This window comes from Neopelma chrysocephalum, unplaced genomic scaffold, assembly GCF_003984885.1.
Source record: "Neopelma chrysocephalum unplaced genomic scaffold, ASM398488v2 Primary Assembly neopelma1_60, whole genome shotgun sequence".
In the NCBI taxonomy this organism is placed as follows: domain Eukaryota; kingdom Metazoa; phylum Chordata; class Aves; order Passeriformes; family Pipridae; genus Neopelma; species Neopelma chrysocephalum.
Genome location: NW_020897715.1, coordinates 16,279,076 through 16,300,177, shown reverse-complemented (window position 1 = coordinate 16,300,177; position 21,102 = coordinate 16,279,076). Strand labels below are relative to the sequence as shown.

The 21,102-nt window shown below is 42.2% G+C and overlaps 1 protein-coding gene across 2 annotated transcripts in view; it reads left to right on the top strand.

Annotated features, from left to right (window-relative positions):
• The window catches only part of TBX15 (T-box 15), a 106,855-nt gene that overhangs the window by 66,972 nt on the left and 18,781 nt on the right, over positions 1–21,102 (top strand). For both annotated transcript variants that reach the window (XM_027681497.1, XM_027681496.1), the window contains exons 6-7: positions 872–936; positions 8,333–8,430. In XM_027681497.1, coding sequence (XP_027537298.1) covers positions 872–936; positions 8,333–8,430 — 163 coding nt within the window. The remainder of the gene's footprint in view (positions 1–871; positions 937–8,332; positions 8,431–21,102) is intronic.

Genomic DNA, 21,102 nt, shown 5'->3' with positions numbered 1-21,102 from the left:
CCACCACAGGGATTCTCTCTGCTGTAATTCCATCCTCTACAGAACATATCTGTGTCTGTACACACAAGTCCCAGGACAGCTGCAAAGTCAGGCTAGCGGAAATTAAGTTCACAAATTAAGCTTCTGCAAAAATAGGAGCTGCATTCCAGATCTGAGGTTAATATTCAGAGTAAAGGCTTGGTTCTGACAGAAGCAAAACACCTGCAAATCCACTTCAGATCAGACTGTATTAAACTAGTCCCTTCTGAGCAGTTTCAGCAAAAACACCTCAAATTTGATAGGATCTGGAGATCTCACTCTCCTTTCACTCCAGAGATAGAATCTCCAGGACAAGGTGAGGCAGGCAGAGGAAAGCTCTCGTGCTACACCAGGTTGTGGAATAGCCAACAGTGAGTAGAATACCACAGGCTGCAAGGTCAAAATCCTCATGCTATTTTTCATATTTACCAATATGGAATTCGTGCTTAAAAATAAAGCATGAAGGAAGATAGCCCCCAAAGCACTTAGTCTGGCTGCCCCTTCCTTTATTTAAAGGAGCAAAAAAAAAAAGAAAAAGAAAAAAAGATTTCCGGACCAGAAAACTCTTGAGGGGCAACCCAGATGCTGACCAGGACAGCAACAACTTCTCAGCCCCAGTGCTGTGCCAGGTTTCCTAATACTGCCGTGGTTTCTGTCTCTGGTGCCATTCTCTGGTAAGCAGATAGTGTGTTCATGGATAATGGAAGGGCAACTTTAACAGAAGTCTGGGAAAATAAGTATGGAAGATCACTGTACAGGTGGCTTGGGTAAGAGCGATAATCATCCGTAATTTTCATTTGTTTAAAGAGAAAAATTTGAAGACATCAACTAATTCTCTTTTTCTTCCTTTTAGATCACCAGATTAAAAATTGACAGAAACCCCTTTGCTAAAGGTTTCAGAGATTCTGGGAGAAACAGGTAACAGGAACTTGTTTGTGTTTCCTCACTGATCTCTTCCCTCCTTTCCCTGATGAGTGCACAGGGCATGTGTCTAAGGTTGAGGAAGGCATCTTGTGATCCTAATTACGTTTTACAGGAGAAATTTGCTGTAGACTAGTTCTTAGAGGAATTAGAAAGACCGTTTTATTTTACCTGAACAGATTTAATGTGTAATGATGGCTTCTTTAGGAAATACTTCCCAGGTTAGCCAGCTAGACTGATCCCATTTCTTTTCAGAAGTCTCCTCCAGTGCTGCTCCTACCTCTGTCTGGATTTTGCGGTCCCAAACCCTGACAAAGGGGTTTAGATATTCTTAGACAGCATATCTGTAAAGACAGCTTATCACTTTCCTGCTTGATAACATTTTTTTCTGTGACTGTATTTTTTTGCTGCTATATGTTTAGTTCTCTCTTTGCTTCTACCTTAATGTCCCTTCTGTTATTTTGTATATATGTTTTGCTGGTGGGTTTTTTCCCTTTTTTTATGTCCTGGATAATTAATTTATTTATGCTAATTTCTGTGATTTTCATGTTTTAAAACATTCTTTAGCATCTCTGATAAGTTATTAGTAAACTGTTCATGTATTGCTGATGTGGTATCATGATATCGAAAGAATTAGGTAAAATTAATGAACTTGTAAAGATACTGTAGTTTCTTAAATTTTTTTTTGTTATTAAAATGAAGAACACAGAAAAATGGAGGATTGCAAACTGTAAAACAGACAAATAGGTCACAGTCTAACACTGTGCAAAATACTACCTTATTCTTTATTCTATGTAGAGCTAGCTGAAGGGCATTTTTTAATTTTAATTTTCACAGGAAATGCCAAAACTTAGAGTGCAAATGCTTGCTTTACATTAGAAGAAAAAATGAGTTTATGATAGGTTTGCAGGATAAAAGTGCAAAATGTTCTCATTTCAAACACTTCCTGTTTTTCTCCAGTGTTGTCAGATTATTTCACTTTGACTGTATTGCTTGATTTTTGCCAGGATTTTTATGAAAAGATTAAATAAAACACCTTGAGCATTATTTAGAAAAAAAAGTATTTTAACAGGTAATAGTTAAACAGGAGCTTTAATCAAAAACCCCTGTTGTGATAGTAAAAGACATTTCAGAGTTATCATTAAAGAAAAAGAAAATCAAAACAAAGTTTCAGCTTTTTCTGCCATTCATGAATCCTGAAGAATTTGCAGCCTGTATGAGTATTTCAGATCTAAATGACGTGGGTATCCTTTCAATCAGTGTGACAAAGGCTTTAAACATTAATTTAATTATAGAATTAGACATATATGAGTACATTACAAGAAGCTTAGGGTTGTAAAGATTCTGCAAGCCAGAGTGAAAGTCGTGCATAACCCTCATTTTTTGTCCCCATGGGCACTGTAATTCAGTTTTTACTTGCATGCTCCTGTTGTGTGTGTTCCCCAGGACCACTACGTCCTTATAGTTTGCTAAGGACAGTGTTCAGTCCCTGTGTTTTCCACCACACATTGTAATGCTACACTTTCTGTGGTCACAGACACCTAACTGACCTAGAGACTTCCTAGCTCAGCTCCTCTGTTCTCATCTTACAGAAGCGATGCAAAAAGATGCTACCATTCTCATTTAATCCCCACTGGGAGCATCACTTCTCTTCGAGGCATATGTGACTTTTACTCTGCTCTCCTCTCCTGTGTGTGGGAAGTAGGATGTGCCCCAGGTACAAGATCTGTGTGCAGAGATACAGCTGCACTGGGGGCTGGGTTTGGAAGAGGGATTGATGCAGTTCCAGGTACATGGTGGGCTATATTAACATGGAAGGCATTAATAAGGTCCTAGCTCAGTGAATTTGGACAGTTTCCTGAAAAGGTTGGGAATTACTGATCTTTGTAGCTCATTGATTTAAGAAAGGGCAGGAAATTGCTACACGGCTGCAGCTGTGGGGAGGGCTCAGTAAGGCTTTCTGCTGATGTAAAGAGGAATTAAAATCTTTAAGGTATTACACATCAAAGAGAGCAGCCTGAGGCTTTAGGAAGAAAAAAACAGGCAAAGGTATTTGCAAGCGTATATAGCAGTCAGGCGCCTGCCCCACAAGCAGTAGTCTGGCTAAGGTTGCACTGCTGTTGTCAGCTAGTGGAGGACACTAATGCTCAGCTGCTCCCTTTCAAGAGGACACATACATAGACAGACGTACACATAAGAGGGAGAAAAACATTCAGGTCCAAGCTGCGTGGGGAGAGGACTCTCCAAATGGGACTTTTCTTAACTATGCTTGATGGCTCTTCCCCTTGTGAATTTGTCATTTCATCAGGATCACTGGTCAGCTGGATTAGCAGTCAAGATGCTCTGCAAATTCCCACACCTTCAAACATCATTCGCATATCCTTCCCACAGCATCAGTCAACTGCAGTGCATCAGACTGTGGCTGGAGAATGTCCCACTGAAAATGTAGGCCTTCTTTGAAAAAGAAACAGGTTAATTTGAAGAAGGGGCCATTTCTGAAGCAGGCAATTGAATACTATATGTCCAAGAGGTTTTAAGGTTTTTAGAGGTTTTTAGAAGGTCTTAAGGAAAAAAAAGGTGTGGCAGCAGCAGGAGACAGAATTCTGAGGCAGCTCCAGGACGTCATATCCCAGTGACATAAGGATACTGAATCAGAGCCATGGTTAGAGTTTGCCAGCAAATGATGGAGGAAAGAATCACCCTGGAAAAAGCAGAGCATGTTGGGAAAAAAGGAACTCTTAGGCCACTTCTTCTCTAGGACATTGCCTTTCTGCTTTGTGTGGAGGCTCTTCCATTAAATGGAGGTAGATATTTTCCCCTTCACTTATTTGTTCTCTTATTGTTTCACTGTTGTTGCTTGCTGCAGAAATTATGGAGTTAGCTGGATTTTTTTAAAAATAGTTTCCCTTTTAAATCTTTCACTTCCATCAGCTCACAGCCTTCCCCTATGTTTCCTTATGACTCTGGTCTCGCTTCATTACTACAAGAGGTTGCTAAAACCCTGTTGCTCTGGGGACACCCCATCATGGTGTAAATGCCTGTATCCATATGGAGGAGCAATCTTTTCCCAGATGCTTTCTTAGATCTCTTTCAGTTATTTGCATGAGTGTCTCCCTTCATAGCTCACTGCCTCAGTCTCTAAGCTGGAAGAAGGAGCAGTGATGGGTTTCAGAGGGAAGGATAGAAACAGCTCAGCAGCTAGACGATGTTTTGCAGTCTTTGAGCACTCAAACCAGGTTAAGTAATGGTGTTCAGCCATCTAGCCATTCGCCTTGTTGGATTAGGAGTTTAGCCTGTGTTTGAAGGCTGAGTCTTGGTTCCTGCTTCTTAGAGATTCCCTCTACCTGATTTTCGGTCCCTCTTCGCTTTTTGGAAAGGCACATGAAGCATCTGTAAAAATGCAACAAGAGAAGCTCCTGGTGGTGAAAGGATACCTATGTAATGGATGTACAAGTCAGGTTATTACTTGGTTTCTTTCCTGAACTTCAAGGGATTGAGAAACTAGAGTTTTTGAGATATAGAGCTCAGCTAGCCAAATGTTTGTGTAGCAAGGGTGCAGGTTTAACGCCACAGAGCCTATTTTTGGAGACCAAGCAAAGTTGATTTGACAGTGGGATGCTTGCAGGACCTCCTTATCCAGGAGGAAGCCAGAAGGGACAACAGTCAGGAAACTCAGCAGGGTGATGGAAGATAAAAAACCCTAGGCTGAAGGCAAATAACAGCACTTGACTTTCAGATGTGGGCAGCTGAAGTGAATAGAAGTTGCTTGTGCTGGAAATGCTCTTTGAGCTTTTGTCTAGGATAAGAAAGCCAGCAGGGCACTTGGAGCCAATAGTTTGGCTTCCCCAGTGAACAATGAAATGATGACCTAAATCCTGCATGCAGTGGGAATGGCAAGATCAGCCATATGGGATGGATTATGGAGGTGCACAGATAGCTCCTTTCATTTTTCAGACAATGGAACTGTTTCATTTATTGCCTATTATTAAAACTTCATAGCACTAAAAATAAAAGAATGAATGAAAAAGAGAGAGTAAATTTTGGATACCTTTTAAAGGACTGACCTTATTAAAAAAAAAAAAAGCTGGCAGTGAGTCCTCTTCTGATACTTTTGCTTTTTACTTCCTTCATAAAGATGGTGTGAGAGGGGAGGGTTTATGGACTGATAGATAGTTTGAAGTTAATTTTTCAGTGCGGCTCTTTGGAAGAGAAAATAAATGCCACATGGATTATGTTCAGCACACTTGGTACCAGCAGCCCTTACGAAAGCTCCCCCCATATTACTGAGATTTCAGAAATGCTGCAAACAATTATTTTTTTGTCAGCATTTATTGCTGTCCCAAAAGGTCTCTTCATTGGCCATGTGGGGTTTCTTTTCCCTGTTAGGGGGTGGAACACACACGCATAATAGCACTCCAGTATTTCTGCTGACTAGGAGAGCACACCAATGTCATAAATTGCTACACAAGACACAGTTATTAGAGTTGACAGGGATTAATTTCTTGATTCCCACCTCACCACCTCAACATTTTCTTTCAAAAATAGGAATACATCATAGACAGAAGAAAGGCTGGGGATAGGGTTGTAAAATCAGTCACACAAAGGTGGTGTGCCTTCTCACCAAAAGCTGTTTTTTAGCATGGCTGCATGTTCTTCTTTTGTAAGACTCCATACATGGGGTGGTAGGTGCCTAGCAGGTTAGCACATAAAGCTGCTGTCTCATGGATCTTGTCTTATGCATGGAAGGATGTGAAAATTCAGTAAGGATGTGTTCTTCTTGGATACTATTTCAAAACCACCCACAACATTTTTTCTGCACAAAGCGAAAGAAGCCCCGAAAACCATAAACCAAAGAAAAAAAAACCAAACAAACCATAAACCAATGGGAAAAAAGATTTTTCTAGTATATAGGGACTTAAATTTATGCATAGGAGAACTGTACATAACTTTGAGCTCTGTCATCCGCATACTCAGAGAGGATGTTTTGTAGTGCATGTTCCACATGTGTTCTGGAGGAGTAAAGGTCTCACATTAGTGACAGGAAGAACCAGCTGTGGAGTTTGGTGTCCATTCTTCAGGTACCTGCTTCTGCCACACTGCCCTCAGCATTTCAGGGCAATCTGTGAATCTGGTAAAGCCACAGTGTTGTTTCCAGCAGTTGCAGTATGGAAAGGGAAGGGTGAGAGCAGCTGTGTCCACAGCAAAGGTGCTGTTGTAGAACTGCTCTCCTGGAGCAGGAGGAGGTGGGTCCCTGGTGGCATCTTTCCTTTTCCTGACATACAGGGCAGGAATACAAGCTGGTACTCTCAGTGCTGCCAATTACCCTCTATCAGGTCACAGACACAGTGGAGTCTAAACCTTGAAAGCAGTGTATTATTCCTGATTTACTGTTTTATTTCTTCCTTTTATTTTCTCCTGACTATTCTATTTTTTCCTTTTCAAATTATATGGTACCTGTGAGAACTGTATTGATACAGTGGAAGGTGGTAGATGCAGAGCTAGAAACTTAGAATAATGAGTCAATTGCAGGGAGAGGCAGTGGTAGTAGCATTAACCTGCTTTTACTGCCTCCCTGAGCCACCTCCCATTAGGATTTGGATTTTACTGGAAGGGAGTTATGAGAGCAGAGCTAGAAGTCTGACGCTGGAGATTTAATGACTGAGCCAGACTGTGTGTCCACTGGTTTTAGTGAGCTGGCCTCCTTGCTTCCTCACATGATCCTGTGGAAGACACAGGGCAGCTGAATTAGCACAGCTGGAACTTTCAGTCTGCATTTTTGGATATATTACATGGTCTTAATCACCAAGGCAGGTCCTTTCAACAGCAGGTCTAGTGGCATTGCAACTTGCTCAGGACATTTTTTGCCCCCAGATATATGGTACCAGAAAGTCTTCCCTTGATGTTTGGGCCAGGGAGCATTTCCCGAGGCTGCAAAAAAGGTGCTGTTCTCTCCCCAGCTGTGAGAGTTGAGAAGCAGATGGAGTCTGAAAATGTGTGACTTTCACACACAGGGAGCAGAGGAAATCCTGGGCATGATATCGGTAGTTGAAGGGCAGCTTTTGCACACAGAGCCCAGCTTAGCAGATGGGTTCAAATTCTGCACTGCCTTGTTGTCTCTCAGCTCTATGAGCTGGCAGAGGCCACTGTATTAACCAAATAGTTTTGTTGTAATGTGCTCAGCACTAGTGTGAGACTGCTATGCAGATATGTCTTCTGTTTCTACTTCTAACAGCTTAGCAGCTAATAAACACCATGCAACAACCTCTCTTCTAAACCTCCTCTTAAAATACAGAGTTTGGTTTGCCAACTCCAATGTATTTAAAGCATCCAAGCTTCCGGGGAGACTTTGGAAAGTTAACTGAGTGAGTGAAGGCACGTGCAGAAAGACATTTTCAGAAGCAAAAGGCAGCTCCAGTGTCAGCTCAATATCTGATGAGAGGCTCTGGGGATGTTAGTGCCTTTTGCTTTGAAAGGGGATATGTTCTCATGTTTGACAAAGAATCTCTAGTAGTGTACAGTCAGTGCAAGGGCTATAACCTACTGCTGGAAAAGAGGCAGGGGAAAGTGAGGAATGGGGAACAGAGCAGTGTGCAGCTTCCACAGAGGAGAGCCTTTCCTGGGAAGAAACTCCAGGGGTTTATCTCGTAAGGAACATGGGGTCTTTTCCTGACAATGCAGCTATGTCCTCCCCGAGGCTGTGGAGCTAAGAGACTTCCAGCAGAGCTAGCATTTTTTGGTGAAAATAAGAATAAATCTGAGACCCCCACCCTTCAAGAAGAAAAGTTCTCACCAAATTTTTTGGCATTTTCTTTTTGTTATGTCTTTGGGCTGAGTTAAGGACCCAAAGCAGAAATGCCACTGATCATTTTTAAAGAGCATCTTATGCATTTCTAGTCAAAGTCCAAAACCAAGAAGATTCCCTTTTTGATGGCTTCCCACAGCACTTCAGAATAGTGTCCAGAAGTAGGAAGTGGCAGAGAAAGGCAATTCACAAAATCTCTGATTCTATAGGCTGAATCCCAAACCTCCTTTGTTTGCATGACAGCTTGCATCCACCAAGTGTGGAGGCCCAGTCAATGATAAAGTACGCCTTGAGGAGCTGACAGGCATGTGTCTCCTGCAAAGCAGACATGAGGCTTGAGATTCTTTTTAGAAAGGCAAAAGGCATTGAGAGACTGTTAGGTGCTTTTGAAATCCTGGGTTAGGGAAATTTTATTTTACTCTGGTATCCAGCACTTGTGCAGGACGACTTGAGGAATTCACAGATGCCAAGGTGACCTTTCGGTAGCCGCTGGCAGCCTGTCAAAAAAGGTTGGAGCCTTCTTTCCTCAGCGCCTATGCCCCCAGCTGACTGACATTCTTATTCTCTCCTTGTTTTATTTTCTTTGCATAGGACGGGGCTGGAGGCCATTATGGAGACCTACGCCTTCTGGAGGCCCCCCGTGCGCACTCTCACCTTTGAAGACTTCACTACCATGCAGAAGCAGCAAGGTGAGCATACAAAGGGAATGCAAAGAGCTGTAGAAAGAGCAGGAGAGGAGGGCATGAGAGCAGCAACACACTTTGCTGTGTGTCCAGTGACTGGAATGGGGATGTCACACACACCATAGAGCTCTTGACTGTAATGAAAGGACACAGAGCAGAGAGGGTAGATGGAAATGGTGGACAGGCCATGCCTTATGAGGTGCAAAGGAACCACTTGATCTCCCTGGTCTTCCGAGTGCTGGAATTAGAGTCCTAAGAGCTAGAAGGAGGAGCAGGAAGTTAAGTGAAGCAGCCTAACAACACAGCATGCGTTAAGTGTGAAGAGGGCACAGAGAGACTGAGGAAATGCTCCAGCATGTTAGACACGTTGTTCTCCATTTACAGTTAACATTTGCTATTTGTGTGGAAACACAAAGGAAGTGGGATTGTGTCCTATGGAAGTTTTAGGAGACCAAGAATGTGCCTCCCTCCAGGATCATGGTACCTCGATTTCAGAACCTGGTGGCCTTGCTGGAGAGACTTTCTGTTAGTAAGAATCTGGGAAGAATTACTGGATAAGTCAAGTGTTATCCACTTGCTCATGCAGTGTCTTTTCATGGCTTCTGCCCTTTACATCTCTCACTTGTTAAGTAGGGCTTTCATCTCTAGTTTCAGGCTGTGTTGCTATTTTGCTTTTTGCAGGGATGGACCTTTCCCATTCACTTTATTGCTGCTATGTCTAGTTAAAAACGCAGTGATCATTGAGAATGGAGGTATTAAGGCAGCCTCATACTTTTTTTTCATTCCATCATACAGGCAAGAACAGAAACAATTCAAAATGGTGTTCAAATGTGACACCAGTGAGGTTAAACAATCAAAACCAAATGATTGCCCTGTGCAGCAGATTCTCTAGCCTCTCACACTTTTGCTTGACATCACCCCCAAAACTTCCCTCCAGACCTTGAATCCATCTGAGGATGATATGGTCTCCTCCAGAGGGCCATGGTGTCTGTTGGGGCTGCCCATCACCAGGGCAGAATCAGAAGAGTATACAGTGCAGGACTGTCTTCTTGCTGACTGTCCCTACCTCAGTTCCACGTGCAACACTCCAGAGCCTAGGTCACCTGCTGAATCATTTTTCTGATGGCATAGCATCAGAGAAGGATAGAGCACACGCCAGTCAGCTGTGTGAGACTCCCCATGGCCACCCAACTGGTCTTAAATGGCACAACATGGGGCAGGAGAGATTTTGCACAAGCTCAGGGGCTTGTGTTGAAGAGCACTTGTAGTGGGAGATGTGGTCAGAGATGGGTTAAAGAAGGCACTCAGGAATGTTTTCATCACCCACCTAAATAGAAACATAACAGCTTCTCCTCCTGGTCACAGTCACTGAAGCAGACTCTCTCCAGTGTCTCAGTACCTATTTGGGCTCGACCCCTCCCCTCCCCTCAGTTATCAGATAACATCCTAGTGGCAAGTCCAGCGATTGCTTACGTGGTAAGGTAATACTAGGAAAGGAAAATATTTAATGTATTTTTAGCTTGCTATAATATAGTTTGGCAGCTGAAAAACCAGGAAGCAAGCCAGTACCCTGTGACCAGCTGGCTCTGTGCAGACCACCACCACTGCACCACAGACCTCTAGGCTTAGGACAGCCTGTAACTAAAGTTGTGTTCACAGGTCAATCTCAAAAACTTAATAACTCATTACAAAAAAGTGCTTTGAGCTCTGCATTTGGCCATGTCAAACAAGCTCAAGATAATGAATCAGAAATATTCCAACCATCATAGTGCTCACCTTTCAGAAGTTGCTGTAACAAGCTGTCCCCTGGTCTCAAAAATAGGTGCAAAGCCAAGGTACAAACACACTCTATTTTAATTTCTGGCTGCTGGGACATCCCCCAAAGGCCAGCACAAATGGTCTGGTCTGGAGGCCTTGGAATTGCTGGCAGAAAGAGCAAGAAATGCTGGGGTGGCTTTAAGCCACATGTGATTCTTCCCTCCAAACGTAAGACAACCAGGATATACCATGCTCATACCTCTTCATCTCCTTGCTTTCAAGCACATGAACTGGGTGACAGGTGAGTAAATCACTGGTGTTTAACAGCTGACATCACCAATAAGCTCTTGCACCTTGGATCCTCCCAGCCTGAGCCAGTCTTTACATGTAAATAACTTGCCTTGGACTTTCCTTGTCTCTCCCACCTGAAGCTTCAGTGCTCTGAGCTGCATGCTGTTATCTCACACCCTTGTATATTTATGAATTAGAAGTTTTCAGGGTATTATTTCAATAAACAGATACTTTAATTCTAAATCACATTGTTGTCTCCAAAACTGGGTGAACATGTGACATTTCTGAATAAACATTTGGAGAATTGCAAGCCTTCCTTTTACCCCTTGAACTGTTAGTTGAGAGATTGCACTGGGGTTACAGGAGGCTTTTGGGACTAGATATGTCCACTGCAGCTTATAAAGGAATGCATATTTACTTCAGAGAGACAGGGTGAGAGCAGCAAAAGTAGCTGCTTGATGAGGAGGAAGTTATGGTTATCCAGCCTGTGAGGAGGGAGAGAATAGTGGTAGATAGGAAAAAAGCAATAGGTTCCAGTTACATGAAATCTAGGGAAGTTACTGGACCGGTTCTGCTGTAAGAACTGTGGAATTCAGCTTTGATTTTCTAGAGATGAGTCCCTCTTACTGTAGTAGGAAAAATTATGTTTTCTGGGGCAAGAGCTTGGGATGTCAGCAGCATAAAGTTCTGTCCTATGAATTGCTACAGATTCTTAGCTTACGTACCAAATTTTTATGGCCTCTACTATCTTGCAGAGATGTTAACTTTGTGTTACCCACCCCCGATATTCTTGTGACTGTAATTTTCATGGTTTTATGAAACAACTGAGTGGAACATGCTTCATTCAAGTGGCTCTGATTTTTCTGTTCCAACCTAATGTCCATCCCTTTTTGTGGGATGTTAAGAGAGAAGAAGTTCTCTCTCATCCCCCTTCTTCATACATTTAATTGTTTTACAGGTTTTTATGTCCCTCTTCTGTGCCTTTCAAAGTGAATAGCACCAGTCATTTAATTTCTCTTCTAGTGGGAAGTTTTCCAGATTCTTTATAGTTTCTTTAAAAAAAGTCTGCACAGAGTATTTCAGATGCATCCACATGATACAACTATATAAAGGTGTAATTTTTTCCACATTATCCTTTCTGCCATTCAACATGCATCCTAGTGCTTTGCTCATTTGCTTGGCCCAAGCTGTATGTTGAGCAAGGGGCCCAATGACACACCAAAATCGATACTTGGTGTGGTGGATGCAGCTGTTTCATACAGGGATTAAATAACTCTCTAATCTGCACAATGATAGGTTTCAGCTGCCACACAAACTGGTAAGCTTGATATCGCAACCAGTCGCACAGATGCCTGGTGCGGCTGAATGTAGCAGTCCATGAACTTTATTTGCACATGTTGCCATTGAAGTAAAGCACATCAGTAAGTCTCTGCAGGTCTGTGACCCGACTGGTGACCACATTGTCCTACCAAGGGGACGAACATGCTCTTTCTCTTAGTGAAACCCTCTGGCTTGAGAACAAACCTCTCTTTTGGAGCATGCAATCCAAAAGTCATCACGGCTTCACAGGAACAGACACCGTGTTTGACAGTCACAGCAGGTTTGCAGCCAGTTTGGAAAAAGAAAGTTCCCCCTGAACAAAACCTTTGCAAGAAATGCTCAGAAAATGGAAGCCCAGGGAAGGCTGACCTTCTGGAGAGTGATGTCACCCACACTGCAGTCTACTTACTACTAGGGAAAAAGGGGTCTTGGGATTATTGAATGCACATGTCAATGGGATGTAGGGAAAGCCAAGAGTCTATTAAAGTCTTTAATTGGAATATATTTTCAAAATTTAGATTGAACCACATCCAGATTCTCATTATTAAAAATATATGGCTCAGTTTCTTGATTATAAAAGGGAACATAAAAAAAGAAAAGGGGGGAAAGAAGAAAAGAGTTTCAGTAACTCTGGATTATGTCACTTTCTAAGAGTAAAAAGAGCTATTGCTGGCTTCTATGTGATATCCAGTTTCCCACAGGAGTTTGTGATGAGTAGATCACTATCAGTGACTGTAAGTTTTGCCAGGACATAGAGATTAGAAAGGCACTGGGACAATAGTAGAATAGTGATCAGTATCTGATCCTTCCTACAAAAGCTGATGACTTATGCAAGAACTGAAATCAAAGGTACCCTGGCAGTTGGTAAAAAGAATTGCCTTCTAAGCAGAATTTCAGGACCACAGGAGTTACATGATGTGGTATATTAGCAGCCTTGCAGCACATAAATTTACTTCACTATTAAATTGCTGCTTTGGTATATGCATACCAAATTTGGAAGACTCAAACATCTTAGCCTTGACTGGTGAGTTTTCAAGGCAGCTTTCCTTTCAAATGGGGTCTCTTTCTTTGAATAAGTGTCTTTGCTGAGGACTCCACCAAAGAGTAGATTCAGTAGATTCAACCCTGTCTCCATCAGCTTGAGCATCTGCATTGATCTTGGACTGGAGACCTGAGGTAAAGAGTCCACCTCTCAGGGAGTCTGCAAAATTGGCATTAATGGTTCTTGAGATTAGCATTAAGAGCTTAAAAATTTTCTAAAAGGGTACTGAAGACAAAGAGGGTGTGCTCCTCTCTGGCAAGACAGCTGTTGCTGTCTCCGGTAGCAGCAGGTATACCGCTAGCCCTAGAGCAGCATGCACGTACACACTGATCGAGTACAGGTCCTACTGTCTTCTTCTGAGAGGGGAACATCTTAATCCAGCAGTTTTGTGTCAACAAGGATACACACAAAAGGATACGCACAAAAGGATACGCACCCTGTCCTCAGTATGGAAGAGATTCAAATGCCCCATTTACTGCTGGAAAGGAACAATGTTTTCCTGTAGGAACAATGTTTCCAGACAGACTCTAAGTCTGTCAGAAATGGTAGGTCAGCAGATGGGAGACAGATACCCTGAGCTTAGGTGGTGTGGCTTTTCCACCTTCTCTGTAAATATTATGCTTTTTGGGCAGGCATCACCTCTGTCTTGCCAAAGTTTGTCTGTACTGCTTGTTACTTATTCGGTATAATATGTTTCACTCGGGGGTGGTGCTCAGAGAGCTGCCCTGATTGCACCCATATGCAAACAAAATCCTGAGTGCACAAATGTGTACTGGTGTCAAGTGGAAGGAAAACTGAGCCCTCTAGAACTTCATCTGAAGGCATCACAGATGCCTGGAGGCAGAAAGAAGTAAATAACTATTAAGATCCTTTTGGCTTTATCTGAGATCCTAGATCCCAAAAATAATGTCTCCTAAAAGAGACATTATGCCAAAGGAGGTTGAACAACCTACAAATTCATCTGCTTGGCCCCTTGCCTCCTAATGGCAGCCATCAGTTCTCTCAGCACTGCCACCAGGATAATCTGGATGCTGCTTTCCTTTCAAAATCAATTGTGAGCAGTTTAGACTATTGGCAGAGGTCAGATATCTAGGTTTGGTCTCAATTATCGTCTTGATTCTTTTGACCTTGAAGAGGAGATTGGAAACAGAGCAGTTGTTGCCAGAGTTATTGGGATCAAGCGCTGGTTTCTGCTACATATTTCAAATGGCTTGTAGATTGCCTCATTTAAACAAAACAACAGGGCACTAACTGTTCCAGCTTCTTCTTTGTTGAGTTGCAAACAGGTTTTTTTAGAGAAGGGACATTTTTGGTGCTTCAATGTCTCATCTTTCACCCTGAAAATTAAAATACCCTCCCAGATGTGACAGAAGTGGCTGCTGCCACTCCCTGATGACCTGAAAGGAGCCTGAAGTGCTTTGTTACTCCAGCAAGGTGTTTACCCTGAATTCCAATGACTGAAGTGTAAATCTCTGTTATTGGCTGAGTGATGATCAGGTTTCACATGAATGACTGGAGGTGGGCAATACTACTTTAAAGAACTGCAAATTTCCTCAGAGTAGCACATTATTTTGTTTTGAATAGAAAATGACATGTTCTCTGAGCTTGCCACAGTACTGTGACATTTTTCCTCAATTCAGAAATTCTGAACCTTGGTGCCTTTGGATTTTATAGTTTTTTATTGTATTTTTTATCATTTAATGTGCAGGAGTTTCCAGGGTCAGTGTTGCCCCAAAGCGTACTCCCTCAAGATTGGCAGAAGTTTGCAATTCAGGTTACTTCTGTGACAGAAGTAAAGAAAAAATGATCACAATTTCAGTTAACCTCAGCTGCAATGTTGCAGAAGCTTCTGTTGTGACTTTCTGAAGGATTTATACCACAGGGAGTCCTTTTCTGCATGTTTTCATTCTGTGTCCTCTCTTAGAGTAGCTTTTTCTACATGACCCCCTTGTCAATGTTTGTGCCTAGTTGGTGGTCGTAAATGTGAAGGACCATGCGTGATTATCACTCATCATCCTCTGAGTCTGAGTTGATTTGATCTGTACTTGAAGAAGGAGAACAGGAGGAGCTGATATAAAGCTCATGGAACTGTTGTGTGTGCCACATTACAACTGTCTGCACATAAGACAGAAGGTAATGTTCTCCCGAGACAGTGTGAATCTGGCCCAAGAATACCATGTGTTTATGTGAGGAACAGAAACCCTTGCATTAAAGACAGTCTGCAGGTCCTGGAAAGGGGATGCTGTCTCTTGCTTTTGGGAAAGTTCCCTTGGTGCTCTGGATACTGATGGGAATTGAAATCAGATGTCCTGAATTCTACTTTTTGTCCACATTAGAACAAAAGGGTTGTCTTTTACCATTAGCTCTTGAAAATGTTTTATCTTGGAGGGTGACTGAAGCAAGTTTTGTCTCTTTCTGACTGCTCAGTTTGTGTTGCAGAAATCTGTAAGAGCTAAAGGGAAGTAAAGTATTATTCTGAGTTGTTCTAGATCTCCCGTTAATTCCAGTGATTCTTGTAATTTGAGGCAAACTTATAAAAAAAAGTCCTTCTCTATAATTTGTTAACCAAAATTTCCTATCATTTCTTGCCTCTCTGCCATACAGTATGTGCTTTTCCCCTTCAGTCTGTTGCTGTAATCATTTTTTTTTGTGCCCTGTGAGCTGTATCCCGAAGAACTACAAAGCACTCTTTATGTTTCCTCTACAACCCAGCAACTTGGCATGTGGTAGATTTTGAGTCTCGTTTGGGCCTTTTAAAGGTTTTACCAGCGGATTCATAATTTGATAATTGGCCAAGGGCTCTAGAGACAAAAAAATGCAGCTACACTCTGCAAAGACAGAAATGGCTCTCATTCCCATGAAAGTAGGAAGTTTTCATTCCTAGAAATGAGGAAAGAATGAAGAGAGAGTCCAACATGTCAAAAACCAGGTGGTCCTGCCATTGCTTGGTGAGAAGGAAGAGGCATCAAAGCTGTTTAGTTTTGCAAGGAGCTGAATTGAGAACTTGAGTAATGATGGTGCAAGAAGGATGTGGTGAAGAAGGTTTTAGACTTGAGTTTTGGAAAGCTAGGAATGGGAGGAGAGACCTTGGACTACCAGTTTTACTTGCAAGGTAAAAGTTGTCATGATAGGTGAGAGCAGGAGTGATACCTGATTTTGTGCCATTTAGATGCCTGGAGGCATCAAGCAGGACTGAGGTGTGTGCTGCCTGAAGCAGAAATGGATCCAGGTTTGTGCTAAGGCTATTAAAGGACATGAGATCATATGGTTACAGTGGCACACTCTGCCTCATAAGCTATCAGTCAAACCACCTGGCTATTTGCACAAACCCTCTCTCCTTACCTTGTTATTCCCTCAGATTCCTATCTTTAGGGAATTAGCAAATTTAATTTTTGTTCTACAACCAAAGGTGAAGTAACTTGGAAGACAGAGAGTAAGTTTCATAAGCCATATTTAGCATATATGCATGTACAAGCGCACAGAAAGGGAATGGGATTTTACATTTTGTTCAAATTTGTTTTTCTGCATGCACACCACCACATATATTTACTATTGTGTCCAAGGCTAGAACACTACAAAACACTGTGAAGAGTTGCTCTTTCCTGTACTTTAGAAATGCTCTTTACGTATATGTACAAGTCTGTAGAGTCCTCACAAAAAAACGGACCTTCCAGTACATCTGCATGGACAGGCTCCTCTGTGCTCCTTGCTGGCCAGACACATGCCAGCTCCTGGCCAGCTCCATTTGGAAAGCTGGAGAGTTGCATTAGCATGGCTTTATGCCCAAGTGAATATAAACTGCCTCTCAGGAGGGCTTATTCACTCGTTAAGCCAGGAGGAGAGCTGTGAGCCAGATAAATGACTGGTGGCCACAGCCTCTTTTTCCTGCACCCTCAGGTGCTTGGACACGTGCCTGTCATACAATGAAGATGCCAATATCATGGGCATGTGTCAGAAGAGTTGTGGCTCCTCCAGGAGGCGGATAAGCGAGGTTGTGCACCTATCAATCCAGGCATCTGGCTTTTGGGTTAGGTTCTGCTCACATATGAAGGTGGAAGATGGCTTGGCTGAAGCTGTGGGCCAGACACTGTCCTGCTGGGTTGAGCCAAACCCCCTCCAGGCCATGGGCTGGCCATGCTGAACCTGCAGTGTGTATCCAGCCATAAGCTAAACTAGCTTGTAAGTGGAAGTGGGCTGAGTTGTTTAAGAAGCATTTGCTCTCAAAGAATAACTCTTTGCTGCCTGACCCATCAAAACACAAAATCTTAAGACAAATCGTCTTGCTGTTCCCGTCCTTGTTACAAAGTCAAGGCACAAGCTCTGAGGATCCACAGCCACACCTGTTTGTAGTGTCTGAGACCAGATATGCTAAGAGTTGCAGGCTGCAACCAAGTTGCCCAAACTGCTCTGAAGCTCTTGCCTGTCGGATGAGACTCTGCCATTGCACAGGGCATGGCATTCATGTTCAGACATCTTGTGCTGACCGCAACTTCACCTTGCATTTCCTCTCCTCCTTTGCACTAAGAAAGGACTTCGAGGACCTAGAGGTTTGTATGGAGGTGCTGCAGGTTATGGTAACAACCAATGGCTGGAAACATTAGCAAGGAAAATATGTTGCAGTGGAGTCCAAAGCTTGATTTATGTGCACCTTTCAGATAAAGGAGGTTGGGATAAGTTGTGGGTCAACTAAATGGTATGGTGTCATTCGTAAAAGAGATCCCAGAAAATTTTCCATGCACAATCACTTCAGACTCCCTTGGCACTGATGCTCTCCCCACTATCTTGCAGTTGCCAGAAAGTTCCTTTGGCTAGTGCTGGCTGCTGGCAGATGTATTTTCCATCTACACTGCAGTGTTATAAGTTCTCTACGTGACCTGCTCTATGTGGAAGAGGTCTCTGTTGCCTTTCAGACACCCTGGCATGCTGAATGCTTCAAGAATACTCTGGCCCCTCATTTTAAGGCACATCATACTCATGGACTGAGGCAGTTTACCGTGGGCTTGCAGTTCACCCTCACACTGTCCTTAACACAAGCTCAGTCCAGGTAAAAGCAAAAGCAAGGGTTTATTGGGAACATATGGGGAGACAGGACCTTTACCAAGGCTTAGATGGACACAGGTAACAGGAAGGAAAGACCACTCACAAGCTACTTGAGACAATGTTTTAATGGCAGTTGTTGTTGATACCCAGATGAAAAGCTGTAATTTCTTCCCTAATCCTTGTGGGCACATATCTGCCACCGGCACAGAGCCAGCATTTGTATATGGTGTCACAAGAGGAAATGCTGACGTGAGGAAGAAGGTTTGCGTTTACATCCCACTTTCTCAGCAGGGTCTCCTTGTCTTCCACCATGATTTCATTCTTCTTTTTCCCAGCTTCTCTCCTTACCAATGATTTCTTACTTCTCAGTGCAATTTGCAAATTTTGACTTCTGTTACACTAGGTCATTCTCCACTCTCCCTCTTTGAAAATGCTTCTGTTCTTTTGATAAAGTCAACTTAGCTATCATTTGTATGCCTAAACAGAGAGCAGGCTTCCTTCAGGATGTCACCCTGCTTGGCTAAGCCCTGGACATAACAGCAGGATACTGTGAGGACAGACAGTTTCATCTGGCATGCGATGTAGGGCTCAGATACAAAAAAGCAGGCTTTGAAGTTCTGAGCCTTGTATTTTATACAAATGTGGCATATATGGGACCGATGCCTGCAGAGCCAAAAAATGATCATCTGGGCACAGTAGTAATTAATCACTTTGGAATCATGCTGACAGTGGAGGTGAGAGATACTGTGACACTACTAGTAAATGCTTTTGGTATTGGCAACTATTTCCATGGGAAACAGTGGGTAGAGAAAAAGAACATAGGAGAATTATTGAGAGATTTATTTTGTTCTTGGTTAAATTAGGTTTCAGTTGAATTAAACCAGACCTAAACATAGTGTTGCGTATCAGTTTAACTAGCTTTTTTGTATCCATGACTTCCGTTAAAATGACATACATGTCTGTGTATTGAAGGCTGTAGTATGGTGTGGATATACTTGCTGGGCTTGCTGCCATCTCTAGGGGTATTTGGCTGACTTTTTAACAACTACAGACCAAGTTATAACTTCACAAAATCCAGTTTACATTTGGCCTATACTTAGTGCTGCCAGCAAAGATGGATAAGAAATAGCATTCAGAGCAGAGTGGAGCTGTTTGCCTTCTGAAGAGAATGAGCTGAGAAGGGCCTTGCTTTGTATTGTTTCTCATTCCACTTAAAAGTATAAAGATTATTCTGCAAATGATCAGGAACTTCATGCTTCTGTGTTATTCTCTGTTACATCATAAGTGTGGTGTGTCCTGTGCTTGTGGTTGGCATTCATAGCAAAGCATTCTTAAAAGAGAGTTGTCAGGTTTGGTGTTAACTCCTGTCGATGGATCTCTTCATCTCTCCTCATCATTTTGAAGTTACAGAGAAAAAGAAAAAGCTTCTTTACTTTATTTCCTAACTGCTGTGTTGTGACTTCAGGGTTTTTCTGTTGGCCTGAAAATAGGGATAATTCAAAGCAGAATCACTTCAGTCTCTCCTTGGGAGTGACCTGAAATGTGCAATTCTCACTTTTGGAGACATTAAGCAATCCTTGGAATTGCTAATTAGCAACCTCCACTTATTCTATGAAAGCCTCAGTTATGGGTATAACTTGATCATAGCTCCTTAGCAGATGAATAAAGACTAATGCTTGGGGTAACTGGTGTGTGCACTCTTCTCCTACATAGTTTTTAAAGGTTAGCTAAGGGGTAGAGGAAGACTGAAATTAAGACATTACATTTAATAATGTATTCTACATATTTTATTTCAAACAGATGATTGAATACTCATATATATATATGCATTTTTACTTATTTTTCAGACACTGTCAGCAACTAAGTCACTATGTACAGTTTGTTCATGAAATATGTGGTGTAAAGAGTCAAGTATGGGGTTACTGTGGGTTAAATGCATCTCACTTTGTGCTGTATTTGTTTTGTGATTATGCGACCTCTGAATTTTGGGCTTGGATAACTAAAAGATGATGTACGAACTCAGCTGTCTGCCTGTCCTCCCTGCTGGAGGTTGCACTCTTTAAGTGTAGGGCTAACAGAAATATGTGTGTTTGTGGTTGTGTACCTCAGTTCAATCTCAACTTTATCAGCAATTTCAACTACTTTCAAAAACCAGACTGCAATGAAACTACTTGTGTAGAGGCAGACATTTCCTTCTGCTGACCCTGCTGCATTGTTGACAACCTGTAACAGAGAGACAGAGAGAAAGGCTGGAGGAGGTACCAACTTAACTTACCACAAAATTAGCCCAAGATTGTCTGTCAGAGACTTGAAATGAAACAGTGAAATGTACCCTTTAAAATAAATTAGAAATTCACACAAAAAGCTTTAGAACTCTGGACCTAAAAGACAAGAGCAAGTTTTAACATTTCAGTATTGTCAAGAAGCAAATACAGAGAATCCATGATGCCATTTGAAACTTCAAATTTTCTCATTAACTTTAATAGAGATTTAATGCAATGCTTCTCTTTTATGCTTTTGAATAAAGGAGTCAGTGGCCTAGAAATAAGCAATAACCAATAAGCATTCCTCCCCATGGCTGGTAATGGGAATGACTGATTTGATTTAGCAACACAGAAACACGCATTTTGTTAATGCTGCCTGGGTCAACAGCAATCACTCCAAGCTGTGCTTGCCCAAGGCTGTTTTTCTTCTTTTTATTGTGTCTGGCTTCAGAAAATTTTTTAAATTAAAAAATCATAAATATTATTAATGTCTCAAGAGTACATTTTCACTTCCCATTCTGTTTCATCCTAGATGTGTTAGAGAGAGTCAAATATAACCTCACTTACATTCTCACCTCATATACTGACACAGAACCTGTCTTTCTAATGCATTTCTTAACCATTAGCATCACCTATTCTCTTTCCATCAAGCAGCACTGCATTCAGTTCCTCCCCTGTTTGGCAGCAGATATAGTCTCAAAGTCCTGCTGCTTTTTTTTCCACAAGGTGACACAAGAAAAAGCTGTCCCTTATTTTTGATGCTCAATTTGCAATCTCTACCTTGGTTAAATTTCATCTGCTTACTCTAACACACTCTTTTCCATTCCATTTGCATCTCATCTGTCATCTTCTAGCTCGTCGAAAATGCTGCCTCACCAATTGTCTTCCCAGTTCCTATGGTTCTGCTTATTCCTCAGTCAGTCTCTTCACCAGCACCTCTTTTCTGCTTTTACAAGACTGTTA